General features: G+C 38.8%; 1 protein-coding gene across 1 annotated transcript in view; it reads left to right on the top strand.

Annotated features, from left to right (window-relative positions):
* SHANK2 (SH3 and multiple ankyrin repeat domains 2) overlaps window positions 1–20,086 on the top strand; it is a 324,085-nt gene that overhangs the window by 46,365 nt on the left and 257,634 nt on the right. Inside the window, exon 10 of the mRNA XM_027667371.1 lies at window positions 2,955–3,032. Coding sequence (XP_027523172.1) covers window positions 2,955–3,032 — 78 coding nt within the window. The remainder of the gene's footprint in view (window positions 1–2,954; window positions 3,033–20,086) is intronic.

Here is a 20,086-nt window from a genome sequence, read left to right as displayed (position 1 = left end):
GCAATAGTTGTTTACAAGACCATACACTTCTAGCAAAGATTAAGCAGTGTGAGAACCTCCTTAGAATAATTAATAATGAATTAATATAATTCTAATAATGAATTACAGTAATCCCATGGTGTGACAGTATTTTCCACATAAGGATGTGTTTTCCTGACCTCAGTGGAAGAAATTGTTCTGTGGAAGATTTTGAGACTCCAATTGAAACTGCATCTAAAAATTAGGAAATATTTTCAAAGTGATTAAGCTTGGCTTTGTGAATGGAATTTTAACATCCTATCTGTGCGGTCATCTGTCTGTTTTCCTTAGTCAAGTGTATGTGGGAATAAAAAATGTTTTCATAAGGCTCTGGGAAGCATAACCTGATTTTTTTCAGTATTTTTTTTTTTAATTGGAAGTTGTTATTTGTTCCTGTGGAAGGAACGGTGCTGACCTTTTCTGGCTGGAGAGGATGGGAAGGACATCAATATCCTTGTTACCTCCAGATTCCTGTAGATGGAGTCATTACCCATTTGATTTTCCCTTCCAGTCTTCCCTGGGGAATTTTCTTGGGATACTTCCTGAAGTTGGTCAGTCTGTTTTCCTGAGTGTCAGCTAAGTCCTGATCGCAGTAAACCCTTGGTTTTGAAAGTTATTTTATGGCCTTGCAGTATCTCAATGCATTTTATGTCTCTGTGTTTTGCAAACAAAAATTCTGAGATGAAATGTGCCCTCTTCACTCAGAGGGTTAGATTCTAAATGACAACTGTTGTAATATTAAATCAGGTAATTAGCTCTCAGACAACAAACTGAATCTAATCTACTGCCAAGCAAACAGTTCTCTGTGAAATTCTTTTTAATCTTATAAAGTCTAAAAAGCTACTACATATTTAGTTTATGATATAATAAATGAACAATACTAAGCTCTCAATATCAAAAGTTATTAGGTTGTCAGAGCTAAAACACGTGCAAAAGGAGTTCTGGCATTTATAGGCAGCACCCTTACAACAGAGAGTTTTAAAATGTGTAATTTCCATTGAATTAGTACAGAAAAGTAATAAAAATAATTTCTGATGGTGCCTTTTTTGCTTATTCTCCCTGATTTATTCCCCTTGATACTCAGCACATGGGTACAACACAAAAAGGAGAGAGGATGAAGCTAAAAATGCTTCTGTTTGTTTCAAAAGAATAAAGAAAGAATAAATAAGCAAATGAAACTTAATAAAAATAAATTTTCTTGAATTTTTTTTTTTATCTTGAACAACTCTGTGGCTTCTGGCAAAACTTTTCTAATCAAAACCATTTAATTAATAAATCCCTTTACATGTTTTTGTTTTGTTGAAGACAGATCAGTTAAATTTATAGAGAGTTTTTAAATGTAATTATTTTGGTTTTGTAATGTTGAACTATTTATTCTGATAATCAAATGAATAATCACCCAATAAACACAATATATATTTCTGAATATAATTATTTATATTCAAGTCCTTGATCAAAGTTGGGCATTGATCATCCTGTATTTAGAGATACAGAGAATACACCTAAGGTGCAGATTTCAGTGCAAGCAAAGGAGACTATTTCAGTTAATTATATATAATTCAAAAATTATTGTTAACATACCATCTGGAAACAGGATCCATTCTGTTATTTCAGTTGGAAACTTCCTTTCCAGGTAACTTAGGGCAGCCCTGTGATGAAAGAAACTTAATGGGGTAAAGAATCCAGTGTGGCAAATCAGAAAACACAGTGATAAAAATTATTTTCAATCATAATTGCTGCACATTAACCTGTGACTCAGAATCTGGTAAATAAGCTTCATTTCTGTCACTGAAACAGCTGAATTATAGGATTGTTTTCTCTGACTGCAAATTTGCTGCTCAAAGTGAAAGGTGGCACATCAAAATACCTCCTTAGGTAGAACCCCATAACACAACATGTCAAGAAATCCAGAAAACACAACAAAATTAATAGCAATATTTATGGTGAGGAAATATAAAACCATTTTGAAATGGGAATTGGTTTGCAGGGAGTCCCAAGAGGAACATTAAAGATGGCAGGTAGGAAATAAAGTCTATACAAGAATCACCCAGAATTCTGAGAAGCCACTCAGAGCCAACAGGGGATTGATTTCTACCAGATTATGGTCAGTCATTTAATGGCCAGTGGAAATTAGTGACTTATTCACTATAAATACACTATAAAAATAAATAGTTTTTAAGGCATTTCCTTTGCAGATTTTCTCAGTTTGGAGGGTCTGAAGCCCAACTTTTCTCTTTTCAGAAGGGCCGTGTTTGGTTTGCACTGTAACTCTTAGTATTTTTTAGGGGAAAAGAGGGACAGTAAGACAGGTCAGTGCAGTGTGCAGAGATAGATCGAATAATTTCAGGTGTATTTAAAAAATAATCACACATACAGTTTTAAAACTGAAGATAGGTTGGAAAAAAACCCAAGAAAATAAGTGGTAAAAATGCTTTGTTTAATTTCTAGCAGCAGGGAAGGGTATAACTCATCTTAGGAACTGCTTGCTGCACCGTTTTTCCTACAAAATAGGCAAAAACCATCTAGGAGTCAAATTTCATATTGAAATAACATATTTTCTGCAAAGTCTGATTTGTCAAATATGGAATTTTCTCAGTACAGTTTCTTAAAAATTTAATAAGATGTTTACCTCTTGCATTTCTCCACAAATTTTTTACACTTACATATTGTTTCTAGTCTGATACACTGCTAAGCACCTGAAGTCCTGTTATATTTAAAATACTATTTTAACAACTGAAGTTCTCAGATTATTTATTTTTATATCATTTATTTGTATTTTATTTAAATACTATTTTATGACTATATATATACTTTATATGACTATATACCACACAGCAACACATCTCACAGCCTCTTAGTAGTCATAGTTTTTTACTAAAAGACCCTTACTTGCCTGAAGACCCTAATTAACAAGTTTACTTTTCTCTCATTTTCAGGAGAGCTGTGCAAGAGTCCTGCTGTTCCGAGGAGCCAACAAGGAGATTAAGAATTACAATAGCCAGTCTCCATTTCAGGTAGAAAACCCAAATATTCCTTTACCCCTTGAAATATTTGGAAGAAAATATCATGCAGACTTGGTTTTGTGGAGAATTTACAGTGCTCAAAGCTGAAAACAGTTGCAGAGTGAGATAACTCTCCTTTTGAAAACTTTGGCTTTTTGTAGTGCAATAAGTGTGTCCTGGAATAGTTAGGAATGAGAGAAAAACACACTCTTAGTAGGTCCGGTGGCACTGTTAATGAGTTTGAGGATTGCGAGAGCTGTTGGTGACAAAGCATGAAATCTTTGGTGTTGTGGTTGGATGTGCCTTGGTTTGTATTTATGTCCAGTCCCATGTAAGACAGATTCAAGATTCCATATAAGAGGAATCCAAGGACTGACCGGGCAGCTTGGCATCTATTGATTTAACCAGAAAAAAGCTCTTACTTCCTTGGATGTGAGGCCAAAGTTGGGCCTTAGCTGCTGGGCTAAGTTTCACAGATGGGATTAATTTAATGCAGTCAGAGGCTGAAGTTGTCATCTATTCTCTCCAAAATAAAATGAAGTCTTCTTTTGGATTAGTCACTTACTAGACCTTTTTTCTCCACTATTTTCTTATATTAAAGTACTTTCAGAAAGCTTAATTAAAAATCCAAATGGAAGAGAATTGTTTGTCCAAAAGGTTGTCAGGCATGGCTGACACCCCTAAGCCCTTCCTTCTGAAGCAGGATTAATTAGCCTAGATTTCAGGGAAACACTCATAATGCAGATTGACATGTGAGAAATAGGGATGGAAGCTGGAATGTTTCAAGAAAAAAAAAGAACAGAAAATTTTTTTTTCTGGTTACAAAAAGCAGTGATTCTGGAATAACTATATTCATGTGGGTCTCTGAGTTGACTCCTACAAGTTTATGTGTAGATAACACCTCTGAGTTACAGCCTTTTAAAAAAACCCAAATATTTCTGTATCAGTTTAATTATCTCCCTATTTTGAAGGTTTTCCAGACCTAAGTTTTACATCTCAAGAGCTTAAGAGTTCCTCTTGCAAATCCCAGCCAGATCATGGTTTACTTTTGGGACCATCTTCCCCAAATTGGGGAAACAGTACATTAATAATTTAATTTTAGGCACCATTTTTTGGACTGCTAATAGTTTGCCATCAAAATATATGTCAAGCACAAATTCAGTAAGTACTGGATAATGCTTATCACTGCACCTCAGAATTATGGAATGATCAAAAAATGGAATAAGAGAAAACCCTAATTATTGGAGAGATGGGTTCCAGAGTTATCTCTTGGATTATATTATTTTATTTTATTACCTTATATCTTTGAGATTCAATTTTCTTTTTCTTTTAGGATTTTTTGGGAGAGGGTAAATGGCACATAAAAGAGTTTCCATTTGTCTTCTTTGTGCTGACTGCTGCAAAATTCCTGTATTTCCTCTTAGAACAGAAAAATACAGAAGAAAAAGGCAGAAAAGAAAATATTTGTAAAAACTGTTGCTGATGGCTGTAGGGCATCAAGAAGTGAGGGATGGCTACCAAAAACTAAATATAATGAAGTGAGCATGGGAGACAGAAGAAATAATAAGTGAACTATGTCCTGTCCATATGGAATGAAATAGTTTGTTATTAATATTTGTTACACTTCCGTTTCTTGTGCTTTTGGCTGGTTGCTCTCGCTCTAATCAGACAGAAGCACTGACATTTAGGTGGGCTTTGTTTTACCCTTTCTGGATCCACGTATTTGTAAAAAGGAAATCAGTTCCCATCTTTTCACTCTGTGGAGTCTTCCTTCAAGTGTAGTGGATATCGTTTCAGTTCTGGTTTTCCTGAGTGGAGTGAGTAGAGGAAACCCTGACTCCAGCACTGCGATAAAGCAGCGTCAGAATTAATTCTTTACCATCTGTCTGTTGCTGACCCAGTTGATCAAACAGCATGAGTGGAGCTGTTATAAAATTATGCAGAATCCCCTTGAGTTAATAGGATTTTGCATACTAAAAATGTTTGCTCATGTAACCAGTAGCAAGAAACACCGAGGCATCTCATATGTACATAATGAGAGCAGTTGTAGCTGCAGCATCTATTCCTTTGAGTAACCCCCATTATGTTCTTTTCTCAGCAATCTGAAAGGATGATTCTTTCTGAGTTGCTGCTTAGAAAAATGATGATATGAAAACTGTGCTGTTCTGTAAGACAAAAGGATCCACACATGGAGAAGTTTATGTGTTGCTTGCAAGGCCTGCCAAGGCTTTGTTTGTTTTGATGAAAATGAGCAGCAGAGTTTGTATTGGGCATTAGTGTCCGATGAACGAGATGTGATTTTGCCACCAAAAAAATAGATGTGCACACGTGTTCATTTCTTATTAAAACAAGCATGGCTATACTGGATTATATGGAAGGAAGACTAATGTGGGCTCAACTCTGTGCCACGTAGTTCAGGGATCTCACATTGTGCACTCATCTCTGCCTGGGATCTTGCTGAAATTTTGCCTTTTCAAGGCAGAGTTCATGTTGGAATGTCATTGCCAGGTGTTGAGGACATAAAAAAGCTTGTCTGTATTTCCCACTTTGCACCTAAGCTTTGCTAGCTGCCTCTGCGGGAATGTGTTTCATCCTGACTGAATACTGGAGTCCATTAAGTCAGTAATCAGTTAATGTTACCACAGCTGAAAGTTTGCAGAACGGTTCAGCAGAAATTTTTCTGTATGTTTGTTTTATTGTATGGTCTTCCCTCTGCTAGTAAGTATTAAAATTTGTATGGATGTGGGGTGAACCTCCTCCCTCCATCCTCCCTGTTCATCTTCCAAGTAAATCAGAGCAATTCCTGCACCACTATCCTCAGTGCAAGTGTGAGAATTTTTTGTGTACTGTGCGTTTTGGTGATTACCTAAATAGAGGTAAGATGAAACCTGTGCAATATGGTTATACTATACTGCCAGTTCTGTTTATTAATCACTTATCCATCCCATCTTGGCTGGGTAATCTAAGTACCTTACATGTTATTTTATTAGTAAAACCTCCCCAAATATCCTTTCAGAAAAGCCACAATAATCCTATCACTGTCTATAGCTGCTTAGTTTTCCACACATTTCATGTGCTCCTAATGTAAAAAAAATTGTTTTCTATCTGGCAAACATTAATCCAGTAACTCAGCAATCTCAGTTTTGCAGTGTTTATGAGCTGTTGTAATTCTGGTTTTTGAGTTAAAATGAACCTACACCTCATTTACCATGTTTTTCCTTTTTCTTTTAGTGAGCAGCAGCTCTATGTGATAATTCATTTGTTTTTATATGGGCTATAGAGCACTATTTTAGCTAATAGCACTAATAATTAATGTTTTTAAAGCAAATGTGTTAAAATATGCAGAACTATACTGAGGTGGCATTTAGTGACATCTTTTAGTGGCAGGATTGCACCTGAGAGTAACTTGTACCTCAGATGTACCTTATTATTGCCCTTTGCTGTCCCAAACTAGCATGGAAAATCAATGTGTTTACATTACATAGATGGCAGGAGGAGCAGCAATCTTCTGCAGGTAGAATTGTTCCTTTCAGTGTGTTGGCTGCACATCTATTTTCAATTGCTCATATTTTTGCCGGATTTGAATCATTTGAGATTAAATCTTCCATGCCTCGTGTCTCAGGCAACATTGTTCAGAAAAAACTAAAATGATTCAGCTATTTCAGAGTCTGGGTGAGGGAAAACGTGTTGTTTTGCTCCTGCTGAAAAGCTCTGCTGACCCACCTCTCCTTGTCCCATCTGCCCTGTTGTGTTGTGGTGTTTGCTTTTGTTTTCTTTTAATTACCCTGCACTCTGTCGGTGATCTCCTTGTTAAATCCTGGCACTGGGAAGTGGTTTGAGTCTGACTCAAATACAGGGGCTCCAAAACCAGATTCCAGATTTGGAAGCTGAGCTGGCCCGGGGGGGAGAATATACAAACACAACTGGGAATGGATAAGTCAGTGTGGAGCGTGGAGATGGGTGAGACAATACAAGACTGGCTGGGAGGCCAAGCCCAAAAAAGGAGAGTGAATGGAACAAGATGAAGGTTGATAAATGGTCTTAGGGAAATTTTCAGTCATCAAGGGCAGAAGGGAATAAGCTTAAGATTAGAGGGGATATTGGGACTGTGTGAAAAAAGGGAGTCTTAGCTGGGTAATGATGGTGGGGATGAAGCCTTGAACTTGGAAACTGGGAAGGATGGGTCTGTCTCAAATTGGGTGTGGTGTAGTGCTCCCAGCCCTGCTGGTGCTCTGTGAAAAAACAACCTTGTTTAATATCCAGCATATCGCTGGAATGGCTTCCCAAACCCCAGTTTTGATTTAGATTTTTGCAATTTTACATTTCCATCTTTTTGATGAAATTTACAGGCAAAGGACAAGAAGTTGTTCTCAGGTGGTTTTTGTCTTACCTATTTTTGAAGGGTAAGAAAGCTAATTTTAAAACTAAAAACCTCTACTCAGTGCCTCAAAAAAGCATCTTTACAAATATAAAGCAGTGCTTTCTCTCATGATGTTAAACTATGTAACTGTTGTGTTAATGGAACATATGCATTACACTAGGACTTTGTTTTTGCCAGGTGTTTATTTTCCTCCTAATTCCTCTCCTGAAGCACCTGTGTGAAGGATGCATCACTGAATATTGGGTATTATTGGCAACAACTATAGCTATGATCTCATGATGCATTCTGCCTTTAGTCAGACTTCAAGCTTTCTCCAGCTTTTGTTCTGATTTGAGTCAACGAATGGAATTTATTCATGCTTACTTTGGTTGGTTTATTTTTAAAATCTATACAAATGAATATCCCAGTACAAACCATGGATTTTTCCTTTAAAAATAAAAATGTATGTGAGCATGTAGACATACTTAACACAATAATAATAAAAAGAGGGCTCCTATGGTGATATATCCAGACATAAACAATGATTAATTATAATATGGTTTCTCATCCCTTACCTTGAAGTGTTATTTATACAGAAAAACACGTTCTCCTTTGAGAAAACAGGTTTTTTTGAATTTTATACCTTGCCTCGGGAGCTTAGGTATACATCAGCCTTTGTGGTACTGATGTGGTGTCTGTTTGGGTTTTAGGGGAAATTAGCATTAGGATAGTGGGGGAAGAGCTGGCAAATGAAATATTCCTGAGAATATCAGGGATGTTCCAATATACAAGATGTTCCAACAAGAAAGTGCATTGATGGCAAATTAGAAGGGACCTCAAGTGTCAGCAGATCTTTTGGTGTTGTCAATATAGAAGTATTGACAGACTCTTAGGCAGATGCTTCTCTTTACTGGCACATGAAGTACAATCACCAAGGGTCAATATTTATATATATATATTTATAAATATATATATACATGGTGACAAGAAGGTAACCTAGCACAATGTCATACTCTTTCTGAAAACATGAGACAGCAAAGATGCTTTCTACTAATACTTCTGAAGATATTGATTGTACTTTTGAAAAGTCAGACCTCAGCCTAAGAGGCTTTTATGATACTCTTACTTGATAAGGGAAGAGGATACAGGAGCAGAAAGATACATATGGATCCAGAAGGGAGTTAAATCCATTCACTTTGACCCAGTGATGGTTTGCATAGTGCTGGCTCATCTCTCCTAACCTTTGCCTTAACCCTTTTTCAGAAAAGCAGCCAAATGGGAGTAATTTGATAAAGCATAAAGGAATTAAATCACATGATTATCTTTTATTGAGCAAAGCAAAATATTGCCCCACTTGGAGATTCTAAAAATACTTATTGCAGATTGTCCTTTTTTTCGCCACCTTATAGAGGAGTCTTCATGAGACTATCTCTTGTGTTGTATTCCAAGACCCTTTTATTCCCCCTTTTGCCTTTTCTCTCCCCACTCACTCAGAGATGTCCAGCTGTCATGCCTCAGGTGCTCCCACATGCTGTACAATTTCCCTGGATAAAACAGTGTCTCTGAGCCAATGCTGGGTTTCCACCAAGCTTCTGAAAGCTCAGAAGCAACTGACACCAAATTGTTAAAGGGAACAAATTAAGTCAACTAATTTGTAAGAGTCACTCCCAGTTCCTGCCTCAAAATAAGAAAGGCTGGTGTGTGATTGAGACGTGATCAGTTGTCATGGGTGAAGTTGCAAGAGATTTGTATGATCTTAATTTAAACCATGTCATTTTAGATATTAACACCATTCATACAAGAGGCAATGGAGATTTGTATAATCTTAACTTAAACAATGTCATTCTGAGATATCAATACCATTCATGTATGTGGTGGGATCATCTCTTTGCATGACTGTACAGGCTGTTGAGCATTAATTTCTGGAAATATCCAAGTGAGTCTTTGTTGCTTATAAAAATGGAGTCTGTCCTGTGCCTCTAGGACAAACTCAGCATCTTATTTCACTGCCACTTGGAGAGAGCATTCATGGCATGCAGTTGGCATACGCTGCCATCCCATATCCATCTTCATCAGAGTATGTTATTAGCATTGACTATTACTAGACTGTTTCCAAAGGTTTTATTACAGTTAACTCACAGAGTTTGGAATGAATCCACCAAATATATTAGGTTAAATAATCACAGTATCTTATTAACCTGATGCATTTTATCCTAAGGGCTTTCCAAAAGGATTTTCAGCCATTTGGTGTAGCAGTTGAAGGAACACTGTGTTATTAAGTGTTTGCAAAATTAAACCCCATAAAGTTTTTGCTGTGAAATAGTGGGCAGTATCGACTGCTGGCTGTGAGTAGGAAGACATTTTGCTGAGAGTGTTTGGGGAAGAAGCTGCTAAAGTGGCACATTTTGACTTTTCCATGAGGGAAGGCTGCCTTGAGAGATGGGAGCTTTTCCCCTTCAGCAGCACAGACCCGTAAACACTTGAGCTGAACTTTCTGCATAGCCCTACATTTACTGTAATGTCAAAGAAACCACAGTCCAGCAAATAGTACATGTCCTCAGCCTTTTTCTAGGAGAGTTCAGCTGAAGAAGATTGCATTTCATGGCTTTTTGATTTAGCATATTATTGGAGGGGCTGAAGAAAATTAAGGCAATTTTGTTCCTGGCTGTGTCTTATCTGATTCATCTGATGCTGCAACCTGGCTTTATCTGCTTTTAGTAAATACTCCTTTGAAATCGCTGCTTGCCCATGTAGCAGTAATAAGGATTATGTAATAACTGGCTTTGGATGGCTCTTTCCAGCCTGAGATAGATTTTCCCGAGGAATGAGCCTGTAATTGGAAATGTGTGTGTGTATCATACTTAGCTTTTTCTTTTTAATTTTAATTATTAAAACACAAGTGTAGGAAAACACATTTAGCTTGAGAATAACTTGCTAGGTTGCATTTTAGCAGAGAAGCAGAAAGAAGGAAGGTTTTTTCCTCTACTTTTAAAATAGATAGAAACACAAAATTTCCCAATACATGGAGGAGGCTTAATACAGTCTGTACAAAGGAGGATAACTTGAAAATCTGAGTTATTTCTCATCTGAAGAAACAGAAGGAAATAAAAGAACATCATGAAGCAGCAAGGTTGGGCCTGGAATGTTATTTGCCTGCATGTTCCTTTTTTTGCTTTCTGACATGTTTTTTGGTAACACTTCCTGTCAAGCTGGTTCTTGTATAACGAGGATTACTTTTGTCCTAGGAGTTAAGTTGGCATTTCCAGGCCTAGAGAGCGAGATGATTTAGGAGTGATTTGCTCCCATATTGTGAAGAAAGGAGTTAACATTTTTATCTTGGTGTCCATGCAGGTTTAGTTTAATCTGAAGGTATCCCGTTATGGGTTATTCATGAATAAGAGTAGTTAAATTTTAAGAATGCAGTTGTATACATTCGTGAAAGTGTGAGTCCAGCATAGAGCCCTGCAGGAGGCTAAATGGAGGTCATTCAGTGTCATTGCCTTCTCTTAATTTCAACTCAAATTCACTGAGCTTGCCAGCTCTGGCACCATTTCATGGCTACTGAGTGTTTTCCAGAAGACCCATGGGGACTGTAAAATCTCTTGCAAGCAAAACCAGCATTTTAGCAATGAAAATGTGCCAACCCTGTTCTGCTTGTGGTGTACTTTTTTGATGATGCTTAGCTGTATTTGGCTGCACACTGTTGTGTATTTGCTTGTTTTCAAAATATTAATTGCTGAAAACTATTTAGGGTAAAATCCCAGTTCCTTTGGAGTAGATAAAAGCCTGTTGAATTTCACTGGGGTGGAAGTGTGTTCCTCACATTTAAGATGATTTCAAAGCCATACTGTCAACTCTTTCTACCCCTGTACATGCCATTCACTTGAGAGTTGGACTTGATGATCCTTGTGGATCCCTGTCAACTCAGAATATTCTGTGATTCTGCAATAGGTGATTCTGTAATTCTATATAATGTATTCTACTGAATATGTTTATTTTTAATTAAAATTTCCTGATTTTAGCACTATTCTTTTAAGTTGTGCAAAATTGCACACTGCATTGTAATGAATAACTTGAATTATGCGAAGTCTTTACTACTAATAGGTAATTTGCTGTAGCTGAAAAAAAAGATACTCTGTTTTCTGAGTGCAAGGTTTGTAAGAGTTTTGGGAGGCAGAAGCAATGCTTGGGAGGCTGTGGTTGTAAATTTTCTTTCATTCCCTGACCAGAGGATGGGATGTTCTTGCATTCCCTGCAGTGACTGCTGCTGCAGAAGACCCTGTGTCATTGCCCAGCTGAGACATTGACCTTGTCCCACCCACTGGACTGAGGCTCCAACAGTGTGAAAAACACTTAGATCTTAGTGCTGCTTGTAGCAATTCTTGCAGTTTAAAAACCTAGTCTTTGATTACTATTAAAAATAGCCTGAGTAGCAGCATGAGGTAGTCCTCAGGAGGGAAGATACTGAGATATCTTGGAGAGCTTATGTAAAGGACTGGGTGAATCCTCTGACCTTAATACTGAGGCGAAGTGCTCATGGTGAGCCTTTGTTTAAAAAGTGCTCAAATGATCAAGGGGATGATGAGCCTCAAAGAAACATTGGCCCTTTCCTCATAATTTATATTTTCAGATGCTAAAACTAGTTGTTGAGCAAATGCAAGGTGTCTATTTTAAGCCCCTGCATGTCAATATCTGACTACAGATGGCTCTGTGAATCATAGTTGGAAGAAGGGAAATGTTAGACACTAAGATATTGTTGATAAGAGATTTTAGTACACAGTATGCTAACATGTGCTGGCAAATTTGGGAACAGTAGCAGCAGCATGCTCTGGGAGAAAAAAATTTCAGTGGGGAAGAAACTATCTTCAAAGGACTATTTAAAGGATAGTAACATTATTGTGCTTTGTTGTATCGAGAACTGATGAAGATGAAATTGTCTTTCAAGCAGATAATGTACAGAAAACATCCAAAAGGTAAAATTAATCCTGCTATCCAATGAAATAGAGAGTGGAGATTGGAAAGAAAAAAGAAAAAAATTACTTTGGGGTTTAAATTAATCAAGTTGCAAGATTAAAGGTGACAGTTGCTGGTATTTTGCCATCTACTGGACATCAGATATATTAATATACACAGTTCCTTTCAAAATGCATAATATTGAGCTTGTGTTACATTATATAATTAAAAGTGTTGGAGTTCTTTTCAGGAAAGAAGATGTAGGAAAATGCTGAGTATGATTTTTACTTACACTTTCGTAACATTACTATAGAGTAATTTAGGAAAATTGTCAGCATTTTATTGTCCTAGTAGAGAATGTGGGTTACTTCTGCAATTAATATAATTTTTTTTCTGGATATTATTTAAAAAAAAAAATAAAATTGACTGCTTTATTTTATTCTATCTTATATTATTTCAGTGAGTTTTACTGAAACTTGAAAATGTTACACCTGAAATAAAGCTTCAAATGGGTAAAATTTAATTTATTAATTAATTTCATTTTATAAAACAAAACCTTTCAGTTCTATTTTCAGCAAAAACATTATTATCTTATTAGATACAAAATATTTCCCAACTATAAACTTCTCAAAATAGTGATTTGTTTCTGACGTATTTCTAATTAGATGTATCACTTCTCAACTTCAAAACTGATTGTTTTTTAATGAAGTTTGGGAGTGTAAATGTAAATGTGTGTCTCCATAATGTGAGCATATGTATCTTCTTGAGGTCATGTTTCATGTCATCCATATTGTAAGTATTCAGGAGCACTGAATGCTTACAATAAAGGAGATAAAGGGAGGGAATTAGTGATATTAATAGTGTATTAATCAAGCGTTTTGGTTTTCTTTTTTAATGAAGTGAACCAAGAAACTTCTGCGAATTTTATTTTACAATGTTGTAACCTCCAAGTCAAAAATCCACTGTAATCAATACAACTACAAAACTGTGGGATGATATTTTGCTCTTTGATTTTGCAAAGTAAAACAGAGAATTCATGATTATTCAGCATTTTAGATTACAAGGCAGCTGTGGTAATTGTATAGGATCTCCCAGCTGGTTCAGGAAGAGACCCATTTTGAATTCTTAACCTCTTCTCAAATGGAAAATACCTGAAATTATGTAGTGATTTGAGCTCAGAACAACGTTTGCCAAAATGTCACATTTTGCTAAGGCATTACAAAGGAAATTTCCTAAGGAAACTGAGTTCCAGATATATTCTAGTATTTTTGGAATAAATAAACATACTTTCATGTAGAAGCTCTCTGAAATTGCGTAAGGAACCAACAGTGTTTGATCAATACATTTTTCTCCCACATCTATGGAAAAGAAATTTGGAACACAGATTGCTTCTTGCTTTTCCATCTGTACCACTGAAGAGAGCTATAAAATCTGCATGCTGCTTCTATATGAGAGCAACTAATGCACATACATTTAAGAGTATTTTTTTGGGGGAGTCTGCAGAGCACGGTTGGTGGTTTTGTGTCACTGTTTATCAGGGATGGAACCTCCCAGGGCTTTGTGCTGTATGGTCAGGCTTTTTGGGAACAACCTAATTTTGACTTTCTCATGTCCTTGTGGATGACTGGTACAATGTGACAAAATTCAAAGTCCATACAGACTCCAAATAGTCTTTACATCTTCCTTTTTTTAGGAACAGCTTTGCTTTCAAGACGATACAGTAGAAAACAAAAAGTTGAACTGTGTTGCCTTTTCATTGCCTCACAGGAAATACCATTAGATTTTCATATCAAATTACCCAGCTCCAAAGGTTGTGGTTATAATGGAATGGTTTAGGGATTGCCTTGGTATTGGATTATCACCTCTTCATATTGATATTGCAACTATTGCAGGAATTGTTGATAGGATTTTTGTCTGGAAACTTATGCTTATTAAAAATTATAACACTTTGTATATTTTTAATATTAAAAATCCACATCCTAATTATGATACATGGAGGAACCTTTCTGGATGTCTTTTAATTAAGGAAGTGATCCCAACCATTCCTTCTAAATTCCCTTGTGTTAATTCCTCACGTGTCTCTGCTCATAGTGAATCCTATTGCATAATGGCTGTGGCTGCTGGAGTGATGTTTCTTCACTGTTATAATGACATAGTCTTCGGTAGAACAAGAAGTGATTTATGATTTTAGAAGTCTGTGATTTAAGTGGAAAGTGATTTCCGGAGAGTCTTACGGTTACAGTCTTGTTCGTGGGGTTGTATCTCTTATTTCTTGCAGTTCCCACTGAAGATGGGAACACACAGTGTGGATTTACCTCAGAGTATCCTGTCTGTCACAGAATCACAGAATCAACCAGGTTGGAAAAGACCTCCGAGATCATCAAGTCCAACTCTTGACCCAACCCTGCCATGGTTCCCAGACCATGGCACTGATGCCACATTGTCATGGTTTGAGATAGCCCCAAAATCCAATTCCCTAGCTCCATTCCCCCTCCCACATCTCAACCTAATGTGAGATGGGTTTTTCCAGACAAAACACACCAGACTCAGAATGGGGGAAAGGGAATATATTACAATGACTGTACAAATAAGTACTATAACACATTATACACGATCACAACTATCTCTACCATGACATATGTATTTACAATGGATCAGATCTCTTCTCCCCTCCAAATAAAATTCCAGGAGGGAAGAAGAACAGATCCCTTCCAGTCCCAAAGCAGGAGTCTCTTCTAAGGCAGCAGGTCTCCTCATCTCATGCATGCAGCAGTAACTGGATTGTTGTAGCTGGATCTCTGTTCAATACACACAAGGGGATCTCCAAGCCCCTCAGCTCTCCTTCGGTCCAAGCGAAGGCCTCACCTGTGGACTGCCAGCAGGGACCAGACTCGCATCACCACAGGTATATCACAAAATGCAGGGGCATCTTTGTGAAAGTCCCTTCCTCAGGGGATTCAAATTCCCCTTTGCAGAGCTCCGTGCTCTGTCTCAAGGCAGCGGGGGGGGGGGCGAAGCCCTCCTCCACATTCCACTCAGTCCCGGTCCAGCTTCCCAGGACGCTCTGAGCTTCTCAGCTCTTCTCTCTCTCTCTCTCTCTCTCTCTCTCTCTCTCTCTCTCTCTGGTGCTGCATGTCCAAAACTGCTCTCCAAAATAGGAGTCCATCTCCCTCTTTTTCTCAGAGGGATCAAAGGAGTTTTGGGGGGGGGTCTGGTATCAGTTCTCACCCCAAAAACTCTGTAGCTCTGCTGCTAGCTTCTGCTGCTTCTCCGGTTCAGGTCTTATCAGTTGGCTTTTAGCCATAACCTCTGGACGCTGCCGCCACTTCTGCTCTGTCTCTGCTGCCCAGTTTGGAGAAAACATCTCCCGGCTTAACTACAGACACTTAGTCCAGTCTAACACTGTTCCAAGTCTTTACAGTCCCCCCAGCTGGGGGCTGGGAGGCCCCAGAGGCCCCGAGGGGCTCCGGGCCCCTTTCCTCGTGGCTCCTACAACATGGCCACCTCACCTACCACCCAAAACTACAACTCGTCTCTTCCGTTTGCTTGTGGTATGTTTACATTTCTGCAGGAGCACCCATTGGACAGAACTTCAAAACTTCCAGGGGTTTCCACCCCTTGGGATCTACCACTTTTCTTAGCCTCTGGGGGAAAACAAGATTCAAACCACTACACACATCCAGTCTCATCTTGAAAACCTCCAGGGATGGTGAATCCACCACCTCCCTGGGCAGCCCATTCCAATGTTTGATTACTCTCTGTAAAAAAATTTTTCCTAATATCCAACCTAAACCTCCCCTGGCACAGCTTAAGACTGAGCCCTCTTGTCCTACTGCTCGTTCCCTGGGAGAAGAGACCAACCCCCACCTGGCTACCCCCTCCTGTGAGGTAGTTGTAGAGAGTGAGGAGATCTCCCCTGAGCCTCCTCTTCTCCAGGCTAAACACCCCCAGCTCCCTCAGCCTCTCCTCACAGGACTTGTGCTCAAGTCCCTTCCCCAGCCTCATTGCTCTTCTCTGGACCTGCTCCAGCACCTCCGTGTCCTTCCTGAATTGAGGGCCCCAGAACTGGACACAGCACTCCAGGGGTGGCCTCACCAGCGCTGAGTACAGGGGAAGAATCACCTCCCTGGTCCTGCTGCCACACTGTTCCTGATCCAGGCCAGGATGCCATTGGCCTTCTTGGCCACCTGGGCACACTGCTGGCTCATGTTCAGCTCCCTGTCCAACTGCATTTCCACTGACTGAAATCACATTTTGTCCTAGGATGGAGTTATCTCCTTTAATGTACAGCATCATACCTGAACTCGTTGCCATTTCAAACTCTTGAAAAACCATCATTTAATAACCACTCCTGCATAGCAGAGACAAGGGAAGGGTGAACACATCAGTCCTGAAGGAAAGAATAATAAAATGCAATTTCCTCAGAAAGGGAAATTGTTTGGAAGAGAAGAGGGAGAAAAAGCACTTGCAGGGTGCTGATTTATGTGCTTACTGTGAAATGCAGCTACAGCTGTGCAGCCCAAACAGCTCCCTCCACTCCCCACTTGGGCAACACATTTCAGAGCTTTAGATCTCTCCTGGTTTAAGATTTCAGCATGTGCAGCAGCCTGGATCGAGTGAAACATAAATGAACTAAGGGATACTCTCCACAGTCCCATGTATAAAGTTTGTCAAAGTTCGTTACCTGGATTTAGAAGGGGGCAACTTCAAATCCTGTCTTTTTTGCTGTTGTTTCTCCTTGGGTGGAGCAGTTTGTTCCAAAGAGTGATAATGTAATTTAGTCTTGGGTTTTGCCTTTCAGGGACTAACCCATAAAGCTCTAAAAATTGTAGTTGTTAACAGGCTACAAAGATCATACTCTAATTTAATATAATCTCTACCTGTGACATGTTTCAAGGGGAGGAAAAAATCAATTGTGAAAGGTTAGTGCCAGGTAAAGTGTATATATAATTTCTGGTTTCCTGAAAGGAATAAACCCCTGCATTAATCTTGATTAAAAAAAATGTAAATACTTGAATGTAAGTAAATTGATATCTTGAGAACTGCATTTACGAGGCTCAGTCGGTGAGTCAGTGCTACTTATCTCTGATCCAGAGTCTGAAAACATCAAGAAACTCTGTCATGCTGAGACCTGTAATGGGACATCTGGCCGGTTTCACTGTTTACACACAAAGTAGTTTTATTTACCATTATTTAAACTAAACATCTTCGGGGAATAAGATTCAGGAGAGCAGAACTAACCAGATGCCTCAGGTGTTTGATTTCTGAATTGACTTCTGAAAGCCAACTTAAACAGTGACTCTATCCAGAGGGAATGTGAATATGAGAAAGCCAGGTTTGAGAATAATGTTATGCCAGGAGAAAGAGATCCCTTCTTCAGGTGCCTCACCAGTTTTGGGGGTGTCATTCCCTGTCCAGTGCTCTACGCTGGACTAGCAGTCCTGGGATGCTCCCATGTCCTGCCTGCTCCCCTCAGTCTCAGCCTTGCAGATGCTTCATTCATTCAAGTTTCTGCTCGGCTGAGCTGTCCCTTAGTTACCACCCGTAGCAACTCACCAAGTGTCAATTAAACTCCTTCCCTTCTTCCCTTAAATTGGCAGCAGAGCATCTGGCGCTGCCTGGCATGACAGAGAGTGAGGCACTGCAACCAGTTGCATCGTTTGAAGGAAACATCTGTCTGTGAGACATTGAGTGAGACGCTGGGGCGCTGTGACAAGCTTGGCTTGTGCCAAGGCAGAGCACATATCTGTGTGAACACAAAGTTTGCAGTCATGCTCTGTGTTACACACCCTGACAGCAACATCCAGCTCCTGTCTCCGCTCCAGTGCCTTGCCCAGTGAGTTGTTAACCCCGTGGCTTTGTGCTTCACAGCCCTCAGTGTGTCTCAGCTGTGATCTGGTTCAGTGATTCCGTAATTTTTTGTCACAGTGACACTATGAAGACAGAGTATTGTGGAAATACGAGGTGATGCTTTTACCCTATTTTCTTTTTATTTTGTATGAGTTACCTCCTACTAAGATCCATCTTCCTGCCTTAGCTTTACTTTTACGTCCTACTAAGATTCATCTTCCTGCTTTCCATCTTTCTGGTCACTTCCCTGTTGTAGGTGGAGGTACTTTCCCAGGTCAGTCATGTATGTAATTTGATAATAATTAGGTGCCCATGTTAACAACCTTAGTGAGGTCAATTAAACTTGGGAGGGAGCTGATAAATGATTCACTTTGGTTACTGTCATTCACACAAAATTGCCTGTAATGATGATAAAAAAACCCCACTACCCCAAGATAATTTCTGCTCTCTGTATTGTAGAGGAGGATATGGCAGAGATCCCAATCAAATGTCTGCAGCAGAGAAAGATCCTAGTTTATGTTTAAAAGCACTTGCTTGAACTACTTAGGCTTTTCTGCTGGGCTTTGATTGACACTGTGCTGGGACGCTGCAGGTGAAGTCTTTCTGATTCTGGAGCTGATGCAAAGTACAGACACCCCTTAAAAACAGGGCAAAAAAAGCAGCAGATTTCAGTGGAAATTGCATGTGAGTGATTTTTTGATTTTTTTATAAGATGCATAAACAGGTTATATCAGGTTTGCAGAATAACGTGACAAAGGACATGCGGGTTTTTGATGTAAGATAAGTGTCAAAAGGACAAAATGAAAGGACATTTGCTGCAGGAATTAAAGAACCTGAATTATGGCAAGACTGCTGTATATGCAGTTTTAAAAAAGCTGCAGTTTTTGAAGCTTCAGCATAACAGAGTCCGTGGATAGCCTCTAGTTGTAAAGTGCTACCTCCAGCCTTTCATGGTGATATTTCATGTCCATAAACACCCATGTGATGCATTTTGATGATTGGAATTCAGTTCCTACTGGAATTGGAAACAAACTTTCACTGTAGTTTTGCTGCCTGTGCTACTTTTTCACTGCCAAGAGGAGATGTCTTGTGATCAAAAGAAACCTCAAACAAAACCTTCTTTCCTGACATAACCTCTCAGTTTTAAATCTAGCACTTGTCTGCAGAACATCCTGAAAAGCAAAATATGGCTATTGAAAACCATGTAAATTCTGAAACACGGAGAGAATCAAACTCCAGTATTTTCTGCCAAGATTCTACATTACTACTTTTTTCTAAAGTACAAAGAAATTTAGTGCAAATATAGAACTTCAGTTAGTCTCTGATTTAATTTTCATCTTGATCAAGGGGAGAATTTACACCACCTTAGTTTGGTTCAAGCCCTAGATCTTGTGAAGGCCTTTCACTTGTCCCAGTGCATTCATGCCCATATTTTTATTTGAACACACTATAGCTTTGGATACATTTAAGATACATTTGGATGGAAAAGGGGCTGTGGTTGCTGTGCTTTGTAGTTTGCAACTGTACGAATTGAATGAATGTAATTTTGTGTCTTTCCGATTTTTCTCTGACTTCACTTTCTCCCACACACTTTACCCGTCAAATTCAGGCGAAGTACATTGATGTCACGCCAAGGAACATTTCTACTTTTTAGCTTTTTCTTGCTTTCTTTAGATCTTAACATATTTTTCCTTCATTTTGCTGCTCGGATTTTACATACTGTTTTTAGCCAATTGAAGTGAATCAAACTGAGGAAAAATGGTTCCTTGCTGAATCCAGTGCTTGATTCAGAAGCAAGCACAGGAACAATTCCCTGTCAAACTGTCTCTTAACTATCTGGAAATATCTTTTCTTCCCCCCCCCCCCCCCCCCCCCCCCCCCCCCCCCCACGACCTCTTCCAAG

This window comes from Corapipo altera, unplaced genomic scaffold, assembly GCF_003945725.1.
Source record: "Corapipo altera isolate COAL_440 unplaced genomic scaffold, ASM394572v1 114, whole genome shotgun sequence".
Lineage (NCBI taxonomy): Eukaryota > Metazoa > Chordata > Aves > Passeriformes > Pipridae > Corapipo > Corapipo altera.
Note: the sequence above shows the minus strand (reverse complement) of the source record. Positions and strands in the feature narration are given on the sequence as shown.